Raw genomic sequence first — 19,427 nt, 5'->3', positions numbered from 1 at the left:
TTCATGGTAGAAGGAAGGAAGAATAAGGGATGTTCTATTTCCTCTAATGAATCCTTTTAAAGGAAATTTTTCATGTATTAGAATTGAAACACTGTCTTATTTAAAATTGGAAAAGCTTATTGTTTGTTTCTTTGTGTATAGTCGGCTTCAGTGTGTATGAAACAAGTTCTTAGGCAGTTAAACCAAGGTTCCCATTTGAAAACAAAAAGAGACCAACCAGATAAACAATGGTGGTTTAGTTGCTGAGTTTTGTCCAACTCTTGAGACCCCATGGACCATAGCCTGCCAGGCTCCTCTGTCCGTGGGATTCTCCAGGCAAGAATCCTGGAGTGGGTTGCTATTTCCTTCTCCATGGAATCTTCCCACCCCAGGAATCGAACATGGGTCTCCTGCATCGCAGGCAGATTCTTTACTGACTGAGCTATGCGGAAAGCCCTTAGATTGATCCCTTGGTTCATGTTAACTTGACCGGTCCTCTTTAGGTAAAATACATTGCCCTCATCTTAGAGATTTGGAAATATTTATTCAATGGGAAGAAATAATGTAGTAAGTACAGAAGCCAAGAGGGGAAACTTACCTTGGCTACTGCACAAACTGCTGTGATGAACTTTAGGGTGCAAGTATCTTTTCAAATTACGGTTTTCTCCAGATATACTCCAGTGGGATTGCTGGATCATATGGTCATTTTATTGCAACATGGATGGATCTGGAGATTATCATACCAAGTGAGGTAAATTAGAGAAAGACAAATATCGTATGACAACACTTATATATGGAATGTAAAAAAAAAATTATACAAATAAACTTATATTAAAAAAAGAATAGATTCACAGACTTAGAAAACAGTTTTACGGTTACCAAATGGGACAAGTTGGGACAGGGATATATTAGGAGTTTAGGATTAACATATACAAACTCCTAAATATAAAACAGATGATCAACAAGGACCTACTGCATAGCACAAAGAACTCTACTCAATATTCTGTGATAACTTATATGAGAAAAGAATCTGAAGAAGAATGCATACATGCATATGTATGACTGAATCACTTTGCTGTTCACCTGAAACTAACACAGCATTATAAATCAACTATACACTACTGTAAAATAAAGATTACATTTTAAAAAGGAAGCAATAAAAATTTAGAAAAGGGCAAATTTGCAAATCTCTGAGAAGTTTTGTGCAGCTGATTTTCCGGCCAAGACCATACTGGACAGCGTCTCCTGTGCTGTCCAACTTCCTGCCCCTCTCGCCCTGGGCTGCCCTGGCCTGGGAGGGGTAGAGAGGGGAGGGCAGTGCGGGTGGGGTGACAGCCTGAGTGGCAGCAGGAGGGCGCTGGTGTGGCTGATGGGGTTTCATCCTCTCAGGCTTCAGTTTTGTTCACATGCTCAAAACCACATTTTGGTTGATTTGTGGAAACTTTAAAGTCAAACAGGCCCTACTGGTTGAGACTGTACAAGGGGTAGCTGAGGTGTCAAAAAAGTATAAGCACAGTTAAACCACAACCAACTTTGCTCACTTTCAAAAGGTCACAACTAATGGAAGAAAAGATCTCTCTACCCAGGCATGTAATTGTTATCAAACAGACTAGGCTGTGGGTCATGGTTCCCCATTATGGAAATATATGCAAGTGCATACTCAGTTGCTTCAGTGGTGTCTGACTCTTTGCGACCCTATGGACTGCAGCCTGCCAGGGTCCTCTGTCCATGGGGATTCTCCAGGCAAGAACACTGGAGTGGGTTGCCATGCTCTCCTCCAGGAGATCTTCTTGACCCAGGGATCGAACCCAAGTCTCCTTTGCCTCCTGCATTGCAGGCAGATTCTTTACTGCTGAGCCACCAGGGAAGCCCATTTAAATATACAGTTCTTCCAATTAGCTCCTAAGTGAGTTGGGAAACTTACACCCAGAATGTTCAGATGCTGCACCTTCGACCACACCCTTGACCCTGAAGGAAAGAGCAGACAGGACTCCTTGCAGCGCTAAGATCATCCTTGACATTCCTCCAGCCACCTGTGTTCTTCCTTAGTCTATGACTTACTGAGACTGGTACATCTTGGTTTCATTTTCTCAGTGTAGATGGGAGGACACAAGACCCAATCCCTGAATCAAGCTGCATGGACTGATGTGAGATGCTTTTTTTCTCATGAGAAAATAGACACAGAAGACCAGGGTTGACCTATGCAATTGAGTGTCATATACTGAGTCACCCAAGACCCCGTAAAGGGACTAAATGACTTTAGAGTCAACCTGAGCAAGGCTTACTAGGGGACAGTAAATCAGATGACAGTGTGACAGGTGAATAGCAGAGGGTTGTTTGCAATGTGAGCATGAAGAGCAGGTGTCCCCCCACACACACACCCAGCAGGTCCAGAGTGGGGTCCAGACCCTGCACTCCATCCATCCAGTCCCAGAGGGAAGCAGGGCTTCATGGCTGAGGTCAAGGCTTCAGTTCTCACAGTCCAACCACAGGGCACATTCAAGTCACATCCTCATTCTTCTTGTCTCTGCTCTGAAAGCCAACATCTAGGGGGACATGCCCTCCTAGGGAGACTAGCCGAGTCATACTGGTCCAGCCCAAGATGGGAGGAGAGCTCTTTCTCAGGTTACAATCACACACTGATGTCTGGCTCAGACCCCAGCTATGATCCTGGTGTAGACACGGGTTCACTCCTGGGACAGGATACTTTCATCATAATGACACCACTGAAGTCTTGAAGTTTTAGTCCAAGGCCAGACCCTGGAGTTCCCCTCTCCCCTCTCTCCATGTAAGAAGCTCCCCCTGACAAGGCCCCAGCTCCCCAGGGAGCCTCCACCTGCATTTCTGTCCTGTGGCCCATTCTTAGACTGAGCATAGGTGGAGTCAATTAGATCCACACAAATGACTGCTTCCACCCAAACCACTGCGATTTTACCTATACACAACTAAGTGTTGCTTGAATAACACAATGAATATAAAAAAGAAAATCCAAAAACGAGTACACATGCTGCCTTCCTACGAAGCATTATGTTAAACATTCTTATTTGAAAAACAATAGCTCACTGTATAATTGAGTTTATTTTAATTCAAACTAACTAAATACAAGGGAAAATAATGGCAATGATTTCGTGGTGTAGTTTCAAAGAAGAGTATCCAGACTAATTTAGATCATTCTCTTAAGAGAAAGATACTGTTTCTGGAGACCTTTGGTATGTATTCATAATCCCTTGTGTCCCCGTATTCCAACACGTTCGGCCAAATGTATGATGAAAAACGGGAAAAATAAAACTAAATATTTTGATATGTACTTTTTAAAATTGTACAAAAAGGGCATGTGCATGAGGTTTTTTTGTTTGTTTGTTTGTTTGTTTGTTTTAAAGGCAAGACAAACGTAGGGTCTTAAGAAATATTGGAGTAGGAAATGGCAACCTCTCCAGTATTCTTGCCTGGAAAATTACATGGATGGAGGAATCCAATGGGCTACAGTCCATGGGGTCCCAAAGAGTTAGAAACAACTGAGCACATACACTAGAAGAAATATAAAAGAAATCTCAGACGTGAAACAAGAATTCCATTCTGCAAGTCAAAAAGATATTTTGCTTATGATGAAATACTACTGGCAACTTTTCATTACGAGATCAGATTCAGTCTCCTCTGAATACAGGGTGGACCATGACATTATCTTACCATCCTCAGGCAGGTGACTAAATATATATGGATACGGCACTGTGTCATGAGATACTGCAATCAATAAATTCTTTATTAGCTGTTCAATAACATCAGCAGTGAATGGCACCTTTTCAGCCTTCAAAAGGACGATCTCATCTCTGGTGTTGTTCTCTTTTTTGGTGACTATCAGTGAGGGTTTTTTCATGGTTAGAAAGAGAGGAAATAAGAATATTTAAGACATAGTGTAAAAAGGCAAATGCTACATTTGCCCTGTGTTTCATTAAGAAGTTTATGTACTGAACATGGACTGTGTTTTAGACACTTAAAGAACCATATGGAAGGCTATCGAAGGATTTATTTTTAGAATAAATTTTAGAAAGGGATCTACTATTTCCACAGCCACATTTTTGTTTATGTCTGAACACTACTGAAGAAAGACAGGTTGAAGTATGTTGAGTACCACTGACACAGTACAAGGCTTCCAACTGCCACGCTTGTCTTTCTTACACTGTTGTTTGTCTATGTAGATGTCACCTCAATTGTCGCTTTATTTTCTACCTAACATTTTACCACAGCTGGGCTATACATCTCAGGATGGTGTAAGTGATAGTCCTGGAATACTCTTTCAGCAAGTATTCCATTAGCTTTTTATTTGGCTCACACCTCACCAAAGCCTTCATTTCAGGACACTGAGTCTTGCATCTAGGTTGCAGCTGAGCACGTCTGACTTTGTGCTGCAGAAGAGAAGCTCAGGAACTAGGCCTGGTGTGCGTGCTGAGGGACTCACAGCTTCCCTGCCCAAGCCAAGTCCCCTTTCCTCACCATACCCTCACCACCCTTTTCCTGGGCTTCAAGGCAAAATTAGCCTGAAAATTAGCATAGCTATACACACGACTGAGTGATTAAAAAAAGTACATACTAAGGAGGCCTTGGGAACAATTAATATAACTGGAAAGGAACCTGTATTTCAACTGGAAGTGATTGCTATCTTTATTCTCAAAGCTTCATTTCGGGTGGATCCTTCAGCTGATCGCTCCCAGTGCCCTACCTTTAAAATTTCTGAGGATATGATGCAGAGATAGGGGGACCTGGCCCTGTCCCCTGGTCCTCACTGACCCCTGGTTCAATTTAGGAGTCCTCCTTTGAACACACACACACCTGATTCTCCAAAACTTCAATCTTCCCTATAATTTCCATGTTAAGTGGACCCCAGACATCATTTACTAGAAACTGTCCAGATTCAGTCTTCCCTAGTGGCTCAGAAGGTGAAGAACCTACCTGCAGTGCAGGAGACACAGGAGATTTGGGTTCGACCCCTGGGTCAGAAAGATCCCCTGGAGGAGGGCATGGCAACTCACTCCAGTATTCTTGCCTAGAGAATCCCATGGGTAGAGGAGCCTGGTGGGCTACAGTCCCTGGGGTCACAGATAGTTGGACACAACAGAATGACTGAGCATGCACACACATCTGGGTTCAAGGTAAACAATAAGCCCTACCATTTCTGGAGCTCTTCCTCTGCCTCTGGGACTGGACTACACACTGTGTTCACATGATCCTGTTTACTCTCCATACAACCCCATGACTTCCCTTTTCACAGACGGAAAAAAGGAAGTGAAGCTCCTTGCCAAAACTACACAGCTATCATATTATTCGGAAGATTTAATCCCCCTCTGATGAGACCCTTGGAGGATACAACCCAGTGCTGGCTCAGATAGTAGCAGGACCTTTCAGCAAGGATGGTTGTTCTGGGTTTGTCTTCTCCTCCCAAATTAGCAGGGCATTCACTGCTCTGTGAGTAGAAAGTGGCCAAAGAGAGCATGAGATTTGTCTCCAGCCAGACCTGGCTTCAAATCCCAACCTAATTCTTCTTGGGCATGCAGTGACTTAAAAACTATCTCCTTTGGGGAAGGGATAAATTAGGAATTTGAGATTAATATATACACACTCAGTTCAGTTCAGTTCAGTTCAGTCGCTCAGTCGTGTCCAACTCTTCGGGACCCCATGAATCGCAGCACGCCAGGCCTCCCTGTCCAAAACCAACTCTCGGAGCTCACTCAGACTCACGTCCATCGAGTCAGTGATGCCATCTAGCCATCTCATCCTCTGTCGTCCCCTTCTCCTCCTGCCCCCAATCCCTCCCAGCATCTATATATAAAATGGGCTTCCCTGGGAGCTCAGTTGGTAAAAATATACGCCTGCAATGCAAGAGACCAGGTTCGATCCTGGGTTGGGAAGATCCCCTGGAGTAGGGCATGGCAACCCACTCCAGTATTCTTGCCAGGAGAATCCCCATGGACAGAGGAGCCTTGTAGGCTACAGTCCATGGGGTCGCAAAGCAAAGGACACAGCTTGGAGACTAAACCACCACCATATATAAAATAAACAACAAGGACCTACTGTATACCACAGCGAACTCTACTCCATATTCTGTAATAAACTATATGGGAAAAGAATCTGAAAAGGGATTCAGATTCATACATGTATGAAAATATTCATACATATATTCATATATATATATATATGTCACTTTGCTGTACAGCTGAAACTAACACAACATTGTAAATCCACTATACTGTACTCTAAAATAAAAGTTAAAACAAAATGAAACAAAAAAAATAGCCCCAGCTTTCCCCGTTTCTAAACCGAAGATATTATTTATCCCACAAGGTTTCAGGATTTAATAAAACAATGAACATAAATCAGTTAGCACACTGCCAAAGAATATTTGATGCCCAATCACCGATCTCTGTATTCCTATTTCATTATTCCACCAATATTCGTTAGTGTTTCTCAAACTTTCTCGTTTACCATTCCTCCCCTCACCCTGTGGTCAGACTCTTGTCTCCTCCCTCTGGCTCCTCCCTCTTCCACCCCTCCCTTACTTCTCTCATCAGTTGCCCTGGGTAGCCTGGGAGAAGCACCCACTGAGACCCTGACCTGACCTCCATCACACACCCAGGTGCGGCGCCTCCGGGCAACTTGAGCCCCACCACCATGGGCTCTTCTCTCGGGGCAGGGGGCAGAGCCGTTCTGGGCCGCCTGGCCCTCCTCTGGACCCTCGTGGTTCCAGGTGAGTCCCTGCGGCTTCCCCGGTGGGCCGGGCGGGATGCACCCAGATCTGCGGACTCAACCTGCCCTCATCTCATCCCTTGCAGGCATCCAGCAGGAGATCAGGGTGTTCCAGCGGTCCGTGATGGTGGGGCACGCGGGTGGAGCTCTCACTATGCCCTGTCAGATCAGTAAGGTCTGTGGATTACGTCCACTGGTTCCGCCAACTGGAGAGCCAGGCCCCTGAGAGGCTTCTCTATCTAGCCTTGTCCAAGCGGGATGTGCAGTGGGATTCGGTCCTAAGAGGTGATAAAGTCAACGCGGCCCGCGGCGCGGATGGCAAGAGCTGCACCATGTCCTTGAGGAAGCTGGCAAAGAGCGACGAAGGACTGTACCACTGTGCTACCTGGGGATCGGCACAGCAGTGCGCGCAGCCCCGGGATCTGCACAAAAAGCGCTGAGACCCACTGCTCTCCCAAACCTGGCAACTGCCACCGCCTCCAGGTCCCTTAGGTTGCCTTGGGGTGACCTCTCAGTATCCTGACGACTCCCCCCACTCTAGGGCTTCTGCAGATAAAATCTGATGGGAGCTGAAGCTGACCCAGGGAAAATGCTGTGCAGGTGGCAGGGACTTTTCCAAAGATTGTCCAGTTCAGCTTGTCTGGAGCATTTGGAGGAGAATCTGGGCTGCTCAATCCACCAGCTACTAAACACATCCAGCTATTGAGCCCTTGAAATGTATTTAGTTCAAGAGCCCAAGCTGAGATGGGCTGTATGTCTATAACACAAGCTATATATTGAAGATAGTCACAGAAAAAAAAAAAGTGGAATATCTCTTTAATTATTTTTATATTGTCTTACTGTTGAAATATTTTGGACATCTTGGACTAAGTAAAAATAGTCCTAACCTTCATTTTTTTTAACGCAGAAGCCAAAACATTTTCATCTATGGCTTGAATTGGTGACTCACATTTACTTCTAATGGACAGCTCTGGTATTGACTGAAAAGATAAAAATCTGACCATTTCCCTTGAAGGATGCACAGACAAAATGTCACATAAATGATTTCAAGGGTGAAGGACAGTCTAGATCTGCCACAAAATGTTTGAAAGCTGAGCCTGGAAGTGCATGTCTGATCCCAGTCTCTAAGTTGTTCACCCATTGTTACCATTTTGTGGGGGAAGAGACAGCAGTTAGAAGCCCAGGCAAAATATTGGCAATGTCTCAGTGTCCTCCTCTATTGGCATTCCTGGCACTCATGAGTTTGAGTTGATAAAAATCCTCATGGTGATGCAGTTAACCCTGGATGAGACATCAGGTTCTCACTTCTCTCTGTTGTTGTTTTTTTAAATTTAATTTATTTTCATTGAAGTATAGTTCACAATAGCCCAAACATGCAAACAACCTAAACTTCCATCAACAAATGAATGAATAGAGAAGATGTGGTCATATACACAATGGAATACTACTCAGTCATAAAAAAGAATAAAATAATGCCATTTGCAGCAACATGAATACAACCAGAGATTATCATTCTAAGTGAAGTAAGTTAAAAATAGAAAGACAGATACCCTTTTATATCACATATATGTGGAATCTGAAATATGGCACTAATTAACCCATCTGTGAAACAGAAACAGACTCAGGGGCACAGAGAACAGACGTGCGATTGCCAATGGGAAGGAGGGTCGGGAGGGAAGGACTGGAGCTTGGGATTAGCAGATGCAAACTATTATATATAGAATGGATTGGCAAAAAGGTCCTACTGTATAGGACAGGGAGCTATTCAATATTCAATATCCTGTTATACACATCTCCTTGAATGTCACCACATATGGACTTTTGAGTGAATCTCTGGCTACTCTGCTCTCTTCTATAAAATGAGGAGGTTGAACAGCTAAAAATATATGCCTCTAATCTCTGCATTTATAGGAAAATCACACAAATCACTTATCACTATATTCACTACCTTCTTATGAAAAGAAGAAGAAAAAAACAAAGAAAGCCTGTGTCACTGATTCTTCAAGCCCAAAACAGAAAAGCCCCTGATGCTGTATGAGGGAGAGAAAGAAAATCCTTTTGAAGTTTAAGCTGAATTTAGACCCTTTTCAAGTGGAAAGTCAAAGTTTATGTACAGCTTAATAGCAATGGTAAAACAATTAATAAAAGATTCCTAAACTCATTGTCTACCTCCCTGAGCTCTCATTTTGCAGTTAGAAATGTATAATTCATATATGCTTTCCTTCTGAAAGAGCCCAACCCTTCACTGAAGGCCTAATTCAAAGCTAAGATCCCCCAGTATGTGTTAGAAGAGGTGGAGCTAAAGGGGACAGAAACTTACTCTAGCTCTGTTTCATGTTCGTTTACTTCATCTTCCCCATCATCCTAATACAACTCTTTCCTGTTCTTGCAGTCACACCAATGCCAGACTCCACAGAGAGTGAATTTTTTGAACTGGTGACAATGTGACCAACAAGAAGAACCAGCTCATCACCCATGTCCTTACAGAGCTATTAATACGTGGTCCACAGTCCCTGGGAAGGGACAGCCCAGGGCCCCTGCTGTGAACCTCAACTATGGAGTGAACCCTATTCTCACCCCTCACTGACTCTGGCTTTTCCCTTATGAGCTCTGTGACCTTGGGCAAGATCTTCATGCTGTTAGGCATCAGTTTTCTCAGGTCTAAAGCAGAATATAACCGTTCCAAAATGTCTCTGTCTTGGAATTATACCACTTAATGTCAGTTGCAACCTCCACGGTGGTAGATTAGCTCTTTTCTGCATGAAAATCCTACTGAGACATATTTAGAAACCTAGAGTATATCTTTCTTGGGTGATCTCTTTTTCAGGGTAATCACTGCCAGGATGAAAGAAATGGTCCCAAGACCGTCACTTACTTTGGGAAGCACTTCAGCTAGTCTGTCTCTCTCCAAGTGAGGGATGTAGGCTGGCAAAGGCGTGGCTGTGCATTGTGCTGATGCCCCAGGTCATGTTCATTGAGGGCAGTGTGATAGAGTAGAAGAGTAAGAGATTTTTACTAAGTTTTTAAAAACTTTATTGGTATATAGTTATGAATTTTTGAATCAAACTTTTCTGACATTAATTTTCCACACCTCTTTGGCACAGGAAATATAGGACATTTACAGTCAGCTCCTTCCTTGCTCATGTTAGGTGTGAGATGGGTGGGGAGCTCCCTGAAGGACAAAGATGGGTGTGGCTGCCCCACAGCCTTGACCATGAAGCTCCCTCACAGAGTGCATACTGGGAGGCAAGGCTGAGATCTCTAGCAGCCCTGACAGAGAGTTCTTCTGTCAGGAGATACCAATCATATCATTCAAGTCAAGGAACTAAGGGGATGCAAAGGGTGTACCCCAGTCCACATTAGGTCCCCTCAGTGGTATCTCTGTGACCTGCCTCCTTCCAAAAAGAGAAGGAGCAGAGAGGAAGGAGATACAGGTCACGGATCCACTGAACTCCCGTGTTATATCTGGATTGTGCTATGCATCTTCCTATAATGATGTGAGACATAGGTGTTCTTACTACATTTTCAGAGTTAGAACACTGAGTGTTAGATAGCAAATAAATCAAGCAGGTAATAGGCAAAATTAGAATTAAAATCACTTTGCTGTACACTAGAAACTGACAGAACATTATTAATCAACTACATTCCAAAAGGAACTAAAAGTTGTTTTTAAAAGAATGAAAAGCAGTATTGAATGATTCTGTGTTCCCTTCTGTAGCACACTGTGGGCACTTGGTATTACATAAATGTTTGCATTCCAGCTCTATCATTTTCTACCTTATCATCCATCCTTATGTCACATCCCCATCTCTGTGGAGACTTGTTTCTTGGCTCAAAATACCATCATTTACATAAAAGGAGCTAATGAGTGTAACTGTTTTTGAAAATATAGTGTAAACACTATATTCAAGAATTACAGCTTTATTTTAACATTTTTCTTTTGTACCAATAATATCGATCATATAGATTTATCTCCATAGGGAAGGCACTATGCTTGATGCAGTAAGGGATTTAACAATGACAGGGTGGGTCTGGAGCAGACGTGGGGAAATCAGGGTCAGTCCTGTCTCTGTCCTGGCAAGTGGACAGCTTATCTGTGCTCAGAGGAGCATTCAGTTGCTTCTGGCAATTTCTTTTTCTCTTTATCCAATTGAGTGGCTTAAGATTACAGAACAGTCAGGAAGACATTTCTTCTTTCATCGTAAGAGAACTGGTCTTAGCTCTCAAATTTTAGTTTAAATAAGGAATCTATATTCAAGGAAAATAGTATTCTACAAATTTCTTCTTTTATCCTATGAAAGATAATAAGTCATCACAGAACTTGTGTTCTTATTTCTAATTATTGTGGTAAAGAATCATAATACCAAATGAAGCAACCGACAAACAACTAATCTCAAAAATATACAAGCAACTCCTACAGCTCAACCCCAGAAAAATAAATGACCCAATCAAAAAATGGGCCAAAGATCTAAATAGACATTTCTCCAAAGAAGACATACAGATGGCTAACAAACACATGAAAAGATGCTCAACATCACTCATTATCAGAGAAATGCAAATCAAAACCACTATGAGGTACCATTTCACACCAGTCAGAATGGCTGCGATCCAAAAGTCTACAAATAATAAATGCTGGAGAGGGTGTGGAGAAAAGGGAACCCTCTTACACTGTTGGTGGGAATGCAAACTAGTACAGCCACTATGGAGAACAGTGTGGAGATTCCTTAAAAAACTGGAAATAGAACTGCCTTATGATCCAGCAATCCCACTGCTGGGCATACACACTGAGGAAACCAGAAGGGAAAGAGACACGTGTACCCCAATGTTCATTGCAGCACTGTTTATAATAGCCAGGACATGGAAGCAACCTAGATGTCCATCAGCAGATGAATGGATAAGAAAGCTGTGGTACATATACACAATGGAGTATTACTCAGCCATTAAAAAGAATACATTTGAATCAGTTCTAATGAGGTGGAAGAAACTGGAGCCTATTATACAGAGTGAAGTAAGCCAGAAGGAAAAACACCAATACAGTATACTAATGCATATATATGGAATTTAGAAAGATGGTAACGATAACCCTGTATACGAGACAGCAAAAGAGACACTGATGTATAGAACAGTCTTGTGGACTCTGTGGGAGAGGGAGAGGGTGGGAAGATTTGGGAGAATGGCATTGAAACATGTGAAACGTCATGTATGAAACGAGATGCCAGTCCAGGTTCAATGCACGATGCTGGATGCTTGGGGCTGGTGCACTGGGACGACCCAGAGGGATGGTGTGGGGAGGGAGGAGGGAGGAGGGTTCAGGATGGGGAACACATGTATACTAATTAAATAATTTTCTATTAAAGAAAAAAAGAAAAAAAAAAGAATCATGTTGCCTGTCACTAATTATTACAGAAATGCAAATAAAAACAATGAAGATTCACCTCACACTGGTCAGAATGTATCATTAAAAAGTCTACAAATAACAAATGCTGGAGACATGGTGAAGAAAGGAACCCTCTTACACTGTTGATGGGAATGTACATTGCTGCAGACACTGTGGAGAACATTATGGAGCTTCCTTAAAAAACTAAAAATAGAGTTGCCATATGATCCAGCAATCTCACTCCTAGGCATATACCTGGACAAAACTATAATTCAAAAAGATGTATGCACTCAAGTTTCATAGCACCAATATTTACAATAGCCAAGACATGGAACCTACCTAATGTTCATTGACAGATCAATGGATTAAGAAGAAGTGGTATATATACACAATGGAATACTACTCAGCCCTAAAATAGAATTAAATAACACCATTTGCAGTGACATGAATGGGCCTAGAGATGCTATGCTGAATGAAATCAGACAAAGTGTGATATCACTTACATGTGGAATCTAAAATATGACACAGATGAACTTCTTTACAAAACAGAAACAGACTGAGTCATAGAAAACAAGCTTATAGCTCCCAAAAGGGAAAGGGCTGGGAAGGGGATAGATTAGGAGTTTGGGATGAGCAGATACAAACTATTACACATAAAATATATAAACAACAAGGTCCTACTGTACAGCATCAGATCAGATCAGTCGCTCAGTCATGTCCGACTCTTTGCGACCCCATGAATCACAGCACACCAGGCCTCCCTGTCCAACACCAACTCCTGGAGTTCACCCAGACTCAACGTCCATCGAGTCAGTGATGCCATCCAGCCATCTCATCCTCTGTCGTCCCCTTCTCCTCCTGCCCCCAATCCCTCTCAGTATCAGAGTCTTTTCCAATGAGTCAACTCTTCGCATGAGGTGGCCAAAGTACTGGAGTTTCAGCCTCAGCATCATTCCTTCCAAAGAAATCCCAGGGTTGATCTCCTTCAGAATGGACTGGTTGGATCTCCTTGCAGTCCAAGGGACTCTCAAGAGTCTTCTCCAATACCACAGTTCAAAAGCATCAATTCTTCGGCGCTCAGCCTTCTTCACAGTCCAACTCTCACATCCATACATGACAGGAAAAACCATAGCCTTGACTAGACAGACCTTTGTTGGAAAAGTAATGTCTCTGCTTTTGAATATGCTATCTAGATTGCTCATAACTTTCCTTCCAAGGAGTAAGCGTCTTTTAATTTCATGGCTGCAGTCACTATCTGCAGTGATTTTGGACCCCAAAAAATAAAGTCTGACATTGTTTCCACTGTTTCCCATTCTATTTGCCATGAAGTGATGGGACCAGATACCATGATCTTCGTTTTCTGAATGTTGAGCTTTAAGCCAACTTTTTCACTCTCCTCTTTCACTTTCATCAAGAGGCTTTTGAGTTCCTCTTCACTTTCTGCCATAAGGGTGGTGTCATCTGCATATCTGAGGTTATTGAGATTTCTCCCAGCAATCTTGATTCCAGCTTGTGTTTCTTCCAGTCCAGCGTTTCTCATGATGTACTCTGCATATAAGTTAAATAAGCAGGGTGAGAATATACAGCCTTGATGTACTCCTTTTCCTATTTGGAACCAATCTGTTGTTCCATGTCCAGTTCTAACTGTTGCTTCCTGACCTGCATACAGATTTCTCAAGAAGCAGGTCAGGTGGTCTGGTATTCCCAGCTCTTTCAGAATCTCCCACAGTTTATTGTGATCCACACATCAAAGGCTTTGGCATATATGGAACTATATTTAATACCCTGTATTAAACATATTGGAAAAGAATATATATATATATATACATATACACACATCAGTCAGTTCAGTTCAGTCACTCAGTCGTGTCTGACTCTTTGCGACCCCATGAATCGCAGCACGCCAGGCCTCCCTGTCCATCACCAACTCCCGGAGTTCACCCAAACTCACGTACATCGAGTCGGTGATGCCATCCAGCAATCTCATCCTCTGTTGTCCCCTTCTCCTCCTGCCCCCAATCCCTCCCAGCATCAGGGTCTTTACCAATGAGTCAACTCTTCACATGAGGTGGCCAAAGTATTGGAGTTTCAGCTTTAGCATCAGTCCTTCCAAAGAACACCCAGGACTGATCTCCTTTAGAATGGACTGGTTGGATCTCCTTGCAGTATATATGTATAATTGAATCACTTTGTTGTAAATGGTCTATTAAGTGACAAACACTTTTCTGAATTTTCTTTTCTCTGTTGTTTAAGATAAAAAAAAATTGTTCTCCTTTCTCCAATAATTTGCAAAATATGTATTATTGGTTTTCATTTTAGAAACTAACAACGTTGTAAGTCAACAATACTCTCCCTTCCCCCAAAACAGAATTATGTTACTCAATGAACGGAGAACTTTGTCCACATTGCTCGAGTGCACTTGAATTGGTAAATTTGCATTTTCAGTTACTGAAGAGTTTCCTCCTTTCAGAAATATATTCCCAAATCACCAACTGAGCAGCCCTGGTGTTTGTGAGAACAGAAGAGCTTTTCCTTTGATGCGAACTCCAAGCAGTTTCAACACAGATGAACACCTGGAAATTTAAAAAAAATTCTTAATTCTTTGAATACTCTTCCTGGAAATATGGGAAAGCAGAACATGTGGTTAACCTACTACTGTCAAGCTCTTCTTTTCCTGCTTTTATCCTTTTCATTTTTAATCAGTATTGTCAATGGAATTTCCACCATGGAAAACAGATATTTAGGCCCATTGATCTGAGGAAAACTTATAATATATCAGATGCCATAAAACCCATTATCAAGGACTTCCAAAAGAACTCAGAAGGTCAAATTGCCCGCCCAAAGTTGTTAAACTGCTAGTCACTCCATGAAGGTAGGAGAAGGCTGAGATCATGGTAGGAGCCTGAACCAGTATGACAGCTCAGGTTGGAAGAAGATGTTTGGAGAAGGGACTAAGCTCATAGTAGCTCCCTGTGGTGAGTAACTTTTTTTCTATTTTTACCTTAGTCATGAAAGACTGATAGATGCTTTTGAGAAAAAAAAAACAAAAAACTTACAGTCCCCCTTATCTGACTGCCACACTTGGCCTCAGCATGCGAACAGCAATTTTGCAGCTAGTGGTCACTGTATATGGATGTACATGGAAACAAAACTACTTCCTGTTTGTAAGCCACTGAAATTCATCTTTTAGAACACACACACACACACACACACACACACACATGCTCAATAGACTCAGGCTAGATATTAAACTATTTTAAGGACCATATCTGTTTCATTGTTTCATTTATGTTTCAATATACTTACACCATTACCATAATATGTCATTATGTCAGTAAAGTTGTTGGCAAAGTTTATGTCAGTAAAGTTTTTTTGTAAAGGAATGTACAAAAAAATCCTTAATGAACTAAGTCATCCTTATTCTGAAATGTGGGACTCTGACGTAGTTTTCATTCTTCACTGATGCATACCTTTAAGGAAAATGTTTTAAAAATCCACATTATAAAAATATGGCTATGGAATCACAACCATATTCTTTAAATTTTGATTTGAAACCACTCGGGGTGGTACACACAATGCGGTGTGAATAGCACTGCAAAGTCTGAAAATTGCACCATCTGGACCTGCCCGGCGAGAGCATTCCACAACTGGGCCAATGCCCGGCTGACAAAAAAACTCAGCACACTCCACAGTATTAAACACTGCCTGAAGTCCATAACATGATATTCCAAACGCGCAGGATATAATCCCAAAGTCCTTACCTTATAGAACCAGGAACATCACAACATGGTAACATAGAATCGTCAGTTACCAGATGCCAATCCTGAGATATCGCAGATGTTGGAATCACAGAAAATTTAAAGTAGTTAGGATGATCATGAGAGAAAATGGAGAGGGAGAGAGAGAGAGGTCAAATCAATAAGAAATAAAAATAGAGAACTAGAAAAGGAGAGACAGGTGGTAGAGATGGGCGAGAAGAGAGACAGAAAGTGACAGAAATAGAGACGAGGAAGGAAATTGTAAAACAGAGGAGCGATAAATAGAAAGAGAGGGAAGAAAGTCAGAGCTGGAAAGAAAGAGGGGGTGGGGTAGCAATAGGAAATCGAGAAGATCTGTGCACAGAGATGGACTAACAGAGGGAGGTAGAGAAACAGAATGGTAGAGAAAGAACTGGTCAAGAGGAGAGATGTACAGCAGGCCGGAGAGCTGTCTAAACCCATGACATAATTAGGGGCCACATAATGGGATTACTTGCACATATATATGTGTATATATATACACACACACCACAGGTACTTGATTCTTCTGTTGATGGGCACTTGGCTTGTTTCCGTGCCTTGGCTGTTCTAAACAGTGAACATAGGGGTGCAGGCATCTCAGAGTGTTTTTGTTTTCTACGGATAAACACTCAGAAGTGGAATTGCTGGATCATGTGGTAGTTTCATTTTTAACTTTTTGAGGAAACTCCATACCGTTTTTCATAGCGACTACACCAATTTACATCCCCACCAACAGTGCACAAGGGTCCTATTTTCTGCCCATCTGCAACACGTTATTTCTAGCCTTGTCAATAATAGCCATTCTGACATGGGTGAGGTGATATCTCATTGTAGTTTTGATTTGCATGTCCCTGGATTTCAGAAAAAATATATGTTTTTAGTTTGTCTGTTCCAACTATTGTGAAGCTCCTTATTTTTTCATGAAATCTGGACACTCTGTATGAGGCAGCCTTTTACTTGAGGATGAACATGAATCCTCTCTCCGATAGATTTATAACACATGCACACACACGAACACACATCCATTTAATTTTAAGGACAGTCAAATGAAGACCGACATAATCAATCTTACTTTCTTATAATAAAGCAGGTTCAGTTCTTACTGGATTCTCTGGTTGTTGCCTCCGAGTTTGCTTACAGGGGTAAAAGGAAAGGTAGTTCAGAGAAAGAATATAAAGATGTCACAGGACAAGACCGTGGCAGCAGCATAAACACTGAAATGCTGAACTACAGGGAACTTAGCTCCTGCTCACTTAGGACTGCTCACTCCACGAGGCAACAGGCAAGCTTGGTCCATGGCTCTCCTCCCCGCAGTTTGCATTTGATCCATCTGCTTGCAGTTCTGAGTTCTCAGTGCTCAGGCCTCTCCTCTCATGTGGGGGAGATGGCAGCTCTCAGCCTGCCACAGGGGGGCCCTCAAGAAAGGGTTGGTGCAGAGAGGCGAGGCTCCTCCCCAGGCCTCCCCCAGCACCCACCCACTCTGGGATGAGCCTGGTGGTCTTTAAGAGAGATCCTCCCTGACTTCTCTGCCTGTCACATCTGCTCAGAATCCCAGTCTAGCTCACTGCTGGGGCAGGATGCGGGCCCCAGCACTGCTTCTGCTTGTCCTAGCTCGCGGTAAGTGTGTTGCCTGGATGCTCCTGGAATTTTTCTGTTTTTCTGGCAATGTGTGTGTGGCGGGAGTAGGGGTAAGGGGGGGGGGGGTTGTGGAGGAGAGGGTCATACTAAGAAATTAGTGTTTCTTCTTCCTCATTATTTTTTGTTGCTTTTCCCATTGCAGTCATGCAGGTATCTTCCAACTTGATGTTAATCACTAGTAATACTGGGGAGACTGCTTCGTTCCCTTGTGATCTTACACAAGGGGCCACCTATATCCACTTGTACAAACATGAGGAGGGGATGGCCCCCCGACGTCTTTTATACTACGACAGCTACAACTCAAAGGCTGTGCTTGAATCAGGAATCAGTGGAACAAAATACCATGTCTATAAGGGCACAGGGAGGAGGTATACATTTACAATCGTAAATCTGCAAGCAAGTGATTCCGGCATATACTACTGTGCTATCTGGGATAAGCACGTTGGTTCAGACTTCCTGTACACTGCACTGGAAATTTTGCTTGTGGCTGCAAATCACAGCCCTGATATCAGCAGCTGCTTCACTTCCTCCCCCAATTTCTTTTTACTCTAAACAAAAAAAACCCCTGAACTCAATGCCCATGAATCAAACTTTATATTCCATGGCCACCTTCTACCTCCCCACAATAGCCATAGTTTTTCCTAAAAACAGGCCTCCATCTCCAGTCTATAGGCAAGCAGTCTGGCAGGCAGCATATTCTCAGCTCTCCCAGAAGCTGGTAGAGTTCATATTATTTTCTCTTTAAGACAGACAGAGAACCTAGGATTATCTGTGAGGGGAGATATTTAGGAGAGGAAAATGGAAAGGCTAGATAATACTGAACCATTCACCTGATGATTATGCAGAGAAAATGCCTGGGAATAGAGCATCTTTATTATCCAGGAGTATGAAGACTGAGAAATGATGGAATGAAAACTTGGACTTCTTGAACCTCAAGCTGGTATCCAATTTATCTTTTGGAAAAAACTGATATCTCTCTTACATAATCAACGAGGGCATGGTTGACCTAGTGAAAATGTAGGGGGAAAAGTGATTGTTTTAGGTGTTGGTGGTTTAGTCACTAAGTTGTGTCCAACTCTTGAGACCCCTTGCACTGTAGCTTGCCAGGCTCCTCTGTCCACGGCAAGAATTCTCCAGGCAAGAATATTGGAGTGGGTTGCCATTTCCTTCTCCAGGGGATCTTCCAGACCCAGGAATTGAACCCAGGTCTCCTGCGTTATTGCAGGTAGATTCTTTACTGAATGAGCTATGAGAGAGCCCCGTTGTTGTATTCTACTTATACCCTCTGTTGAAGTTCAGCCCACAGCCAGAACTGTCTTCAACAAGTAAAGCCAAAGCTTCTTTCTACCCCCACTCCCTACCATTAACAAGGCCAAGTGCCAAACTAGAATGAAACTTATCAGATCATAGTTTTCTCAATAATTAAAATTAAAGAACACTTTGGGTGAACAATCAAAGAATGGTATATATTTCAATTGAAAAGTTATATCTCCAAGGATTTTGGCTGCCTTATTGGGCAGGTTTAAGGAAGAAAAATTGATATTGAAATACAGAAATATCAGCTCATGTGTATACGGCCTCTTGTGCATTGGTTCCTCCAAATCTGTACTAGTGTCTGAGCTTCTAGAACAGTGTTTCTCAAACTGTGGTCCACGTACCACCTGCATCAGAAGTACCTGAATTGGAATAAAAGTGCATGTTCTGGGTGGCACTCAACAGAGTGAATCAGAATCATGGAATGAAGGCTGAAAATGTGCATTTTTTGATAGACTCCTAGTGATTCTTCTTCAAGTTGATTTGTAAGTCTTGCTGCACTAGCACAGGAATGCCTACTAGAATAGTGTTCATGGTCTTATCCCCAACCCCGAAGCCCCATCTGTCTTGTTGCATCCTGGGTGCTGCTTCTCTCCAGGTCA

At 42.5% G+C, this 19,427-nt stretch overlaps 1 pseudogene and 1 gene segment (V, D, J or C); both read left to right on the top strand.

The window, feature by feature from the left end:
- Window positions 1-6,558: 6,558 nt before the first annotated feature.
- On the top strand, window positions 6,559-8,377 carry LOC112446377 (T cell receptor gamma variable 4-like; annotated as a pseudogene).
- Window positions 8,378-17,387: 9,010 nt separating this feature from the next.
- LOC781951 (T-cell receptor gamma chain C region C7.5-like) overlaps window positions 17,388-19,427 on the top strand; it is a 32,462-nt gene continuing 30,422 nt past the window's right edge. The window contains 2 exon segments of the C gene segment in view: window positions 17,388-17,490; window positions 17,654-17,956. Coding sequence covers window positions 17,451-17,490; window positions 17,654-17,956 — 343 coding nt within the window.

The sequence above is a fragment of the Bos taurus genome, chromosome 4 (assembly GCF_002263795.3).
Source record: "Bos taurus isolate L1 Dominette 01449 registration number 42190680 breed Hereford chromosome 4, ARS-UCD2.0, whole genome shotgun sequence".
In the NCBI taxonomy this organism is placed as follows: domain Eukaryota; kingdom Metazoa; phylum Chordata; class Mammalia; order Artiodactyla; family Bovidae; genus Bos; species Bos taurus.
The sequence above is the reverse complement of the archived record's forward strand: the minus strand, read 5'-3'. Positions and strand labels throughout refer to the sequence as shown.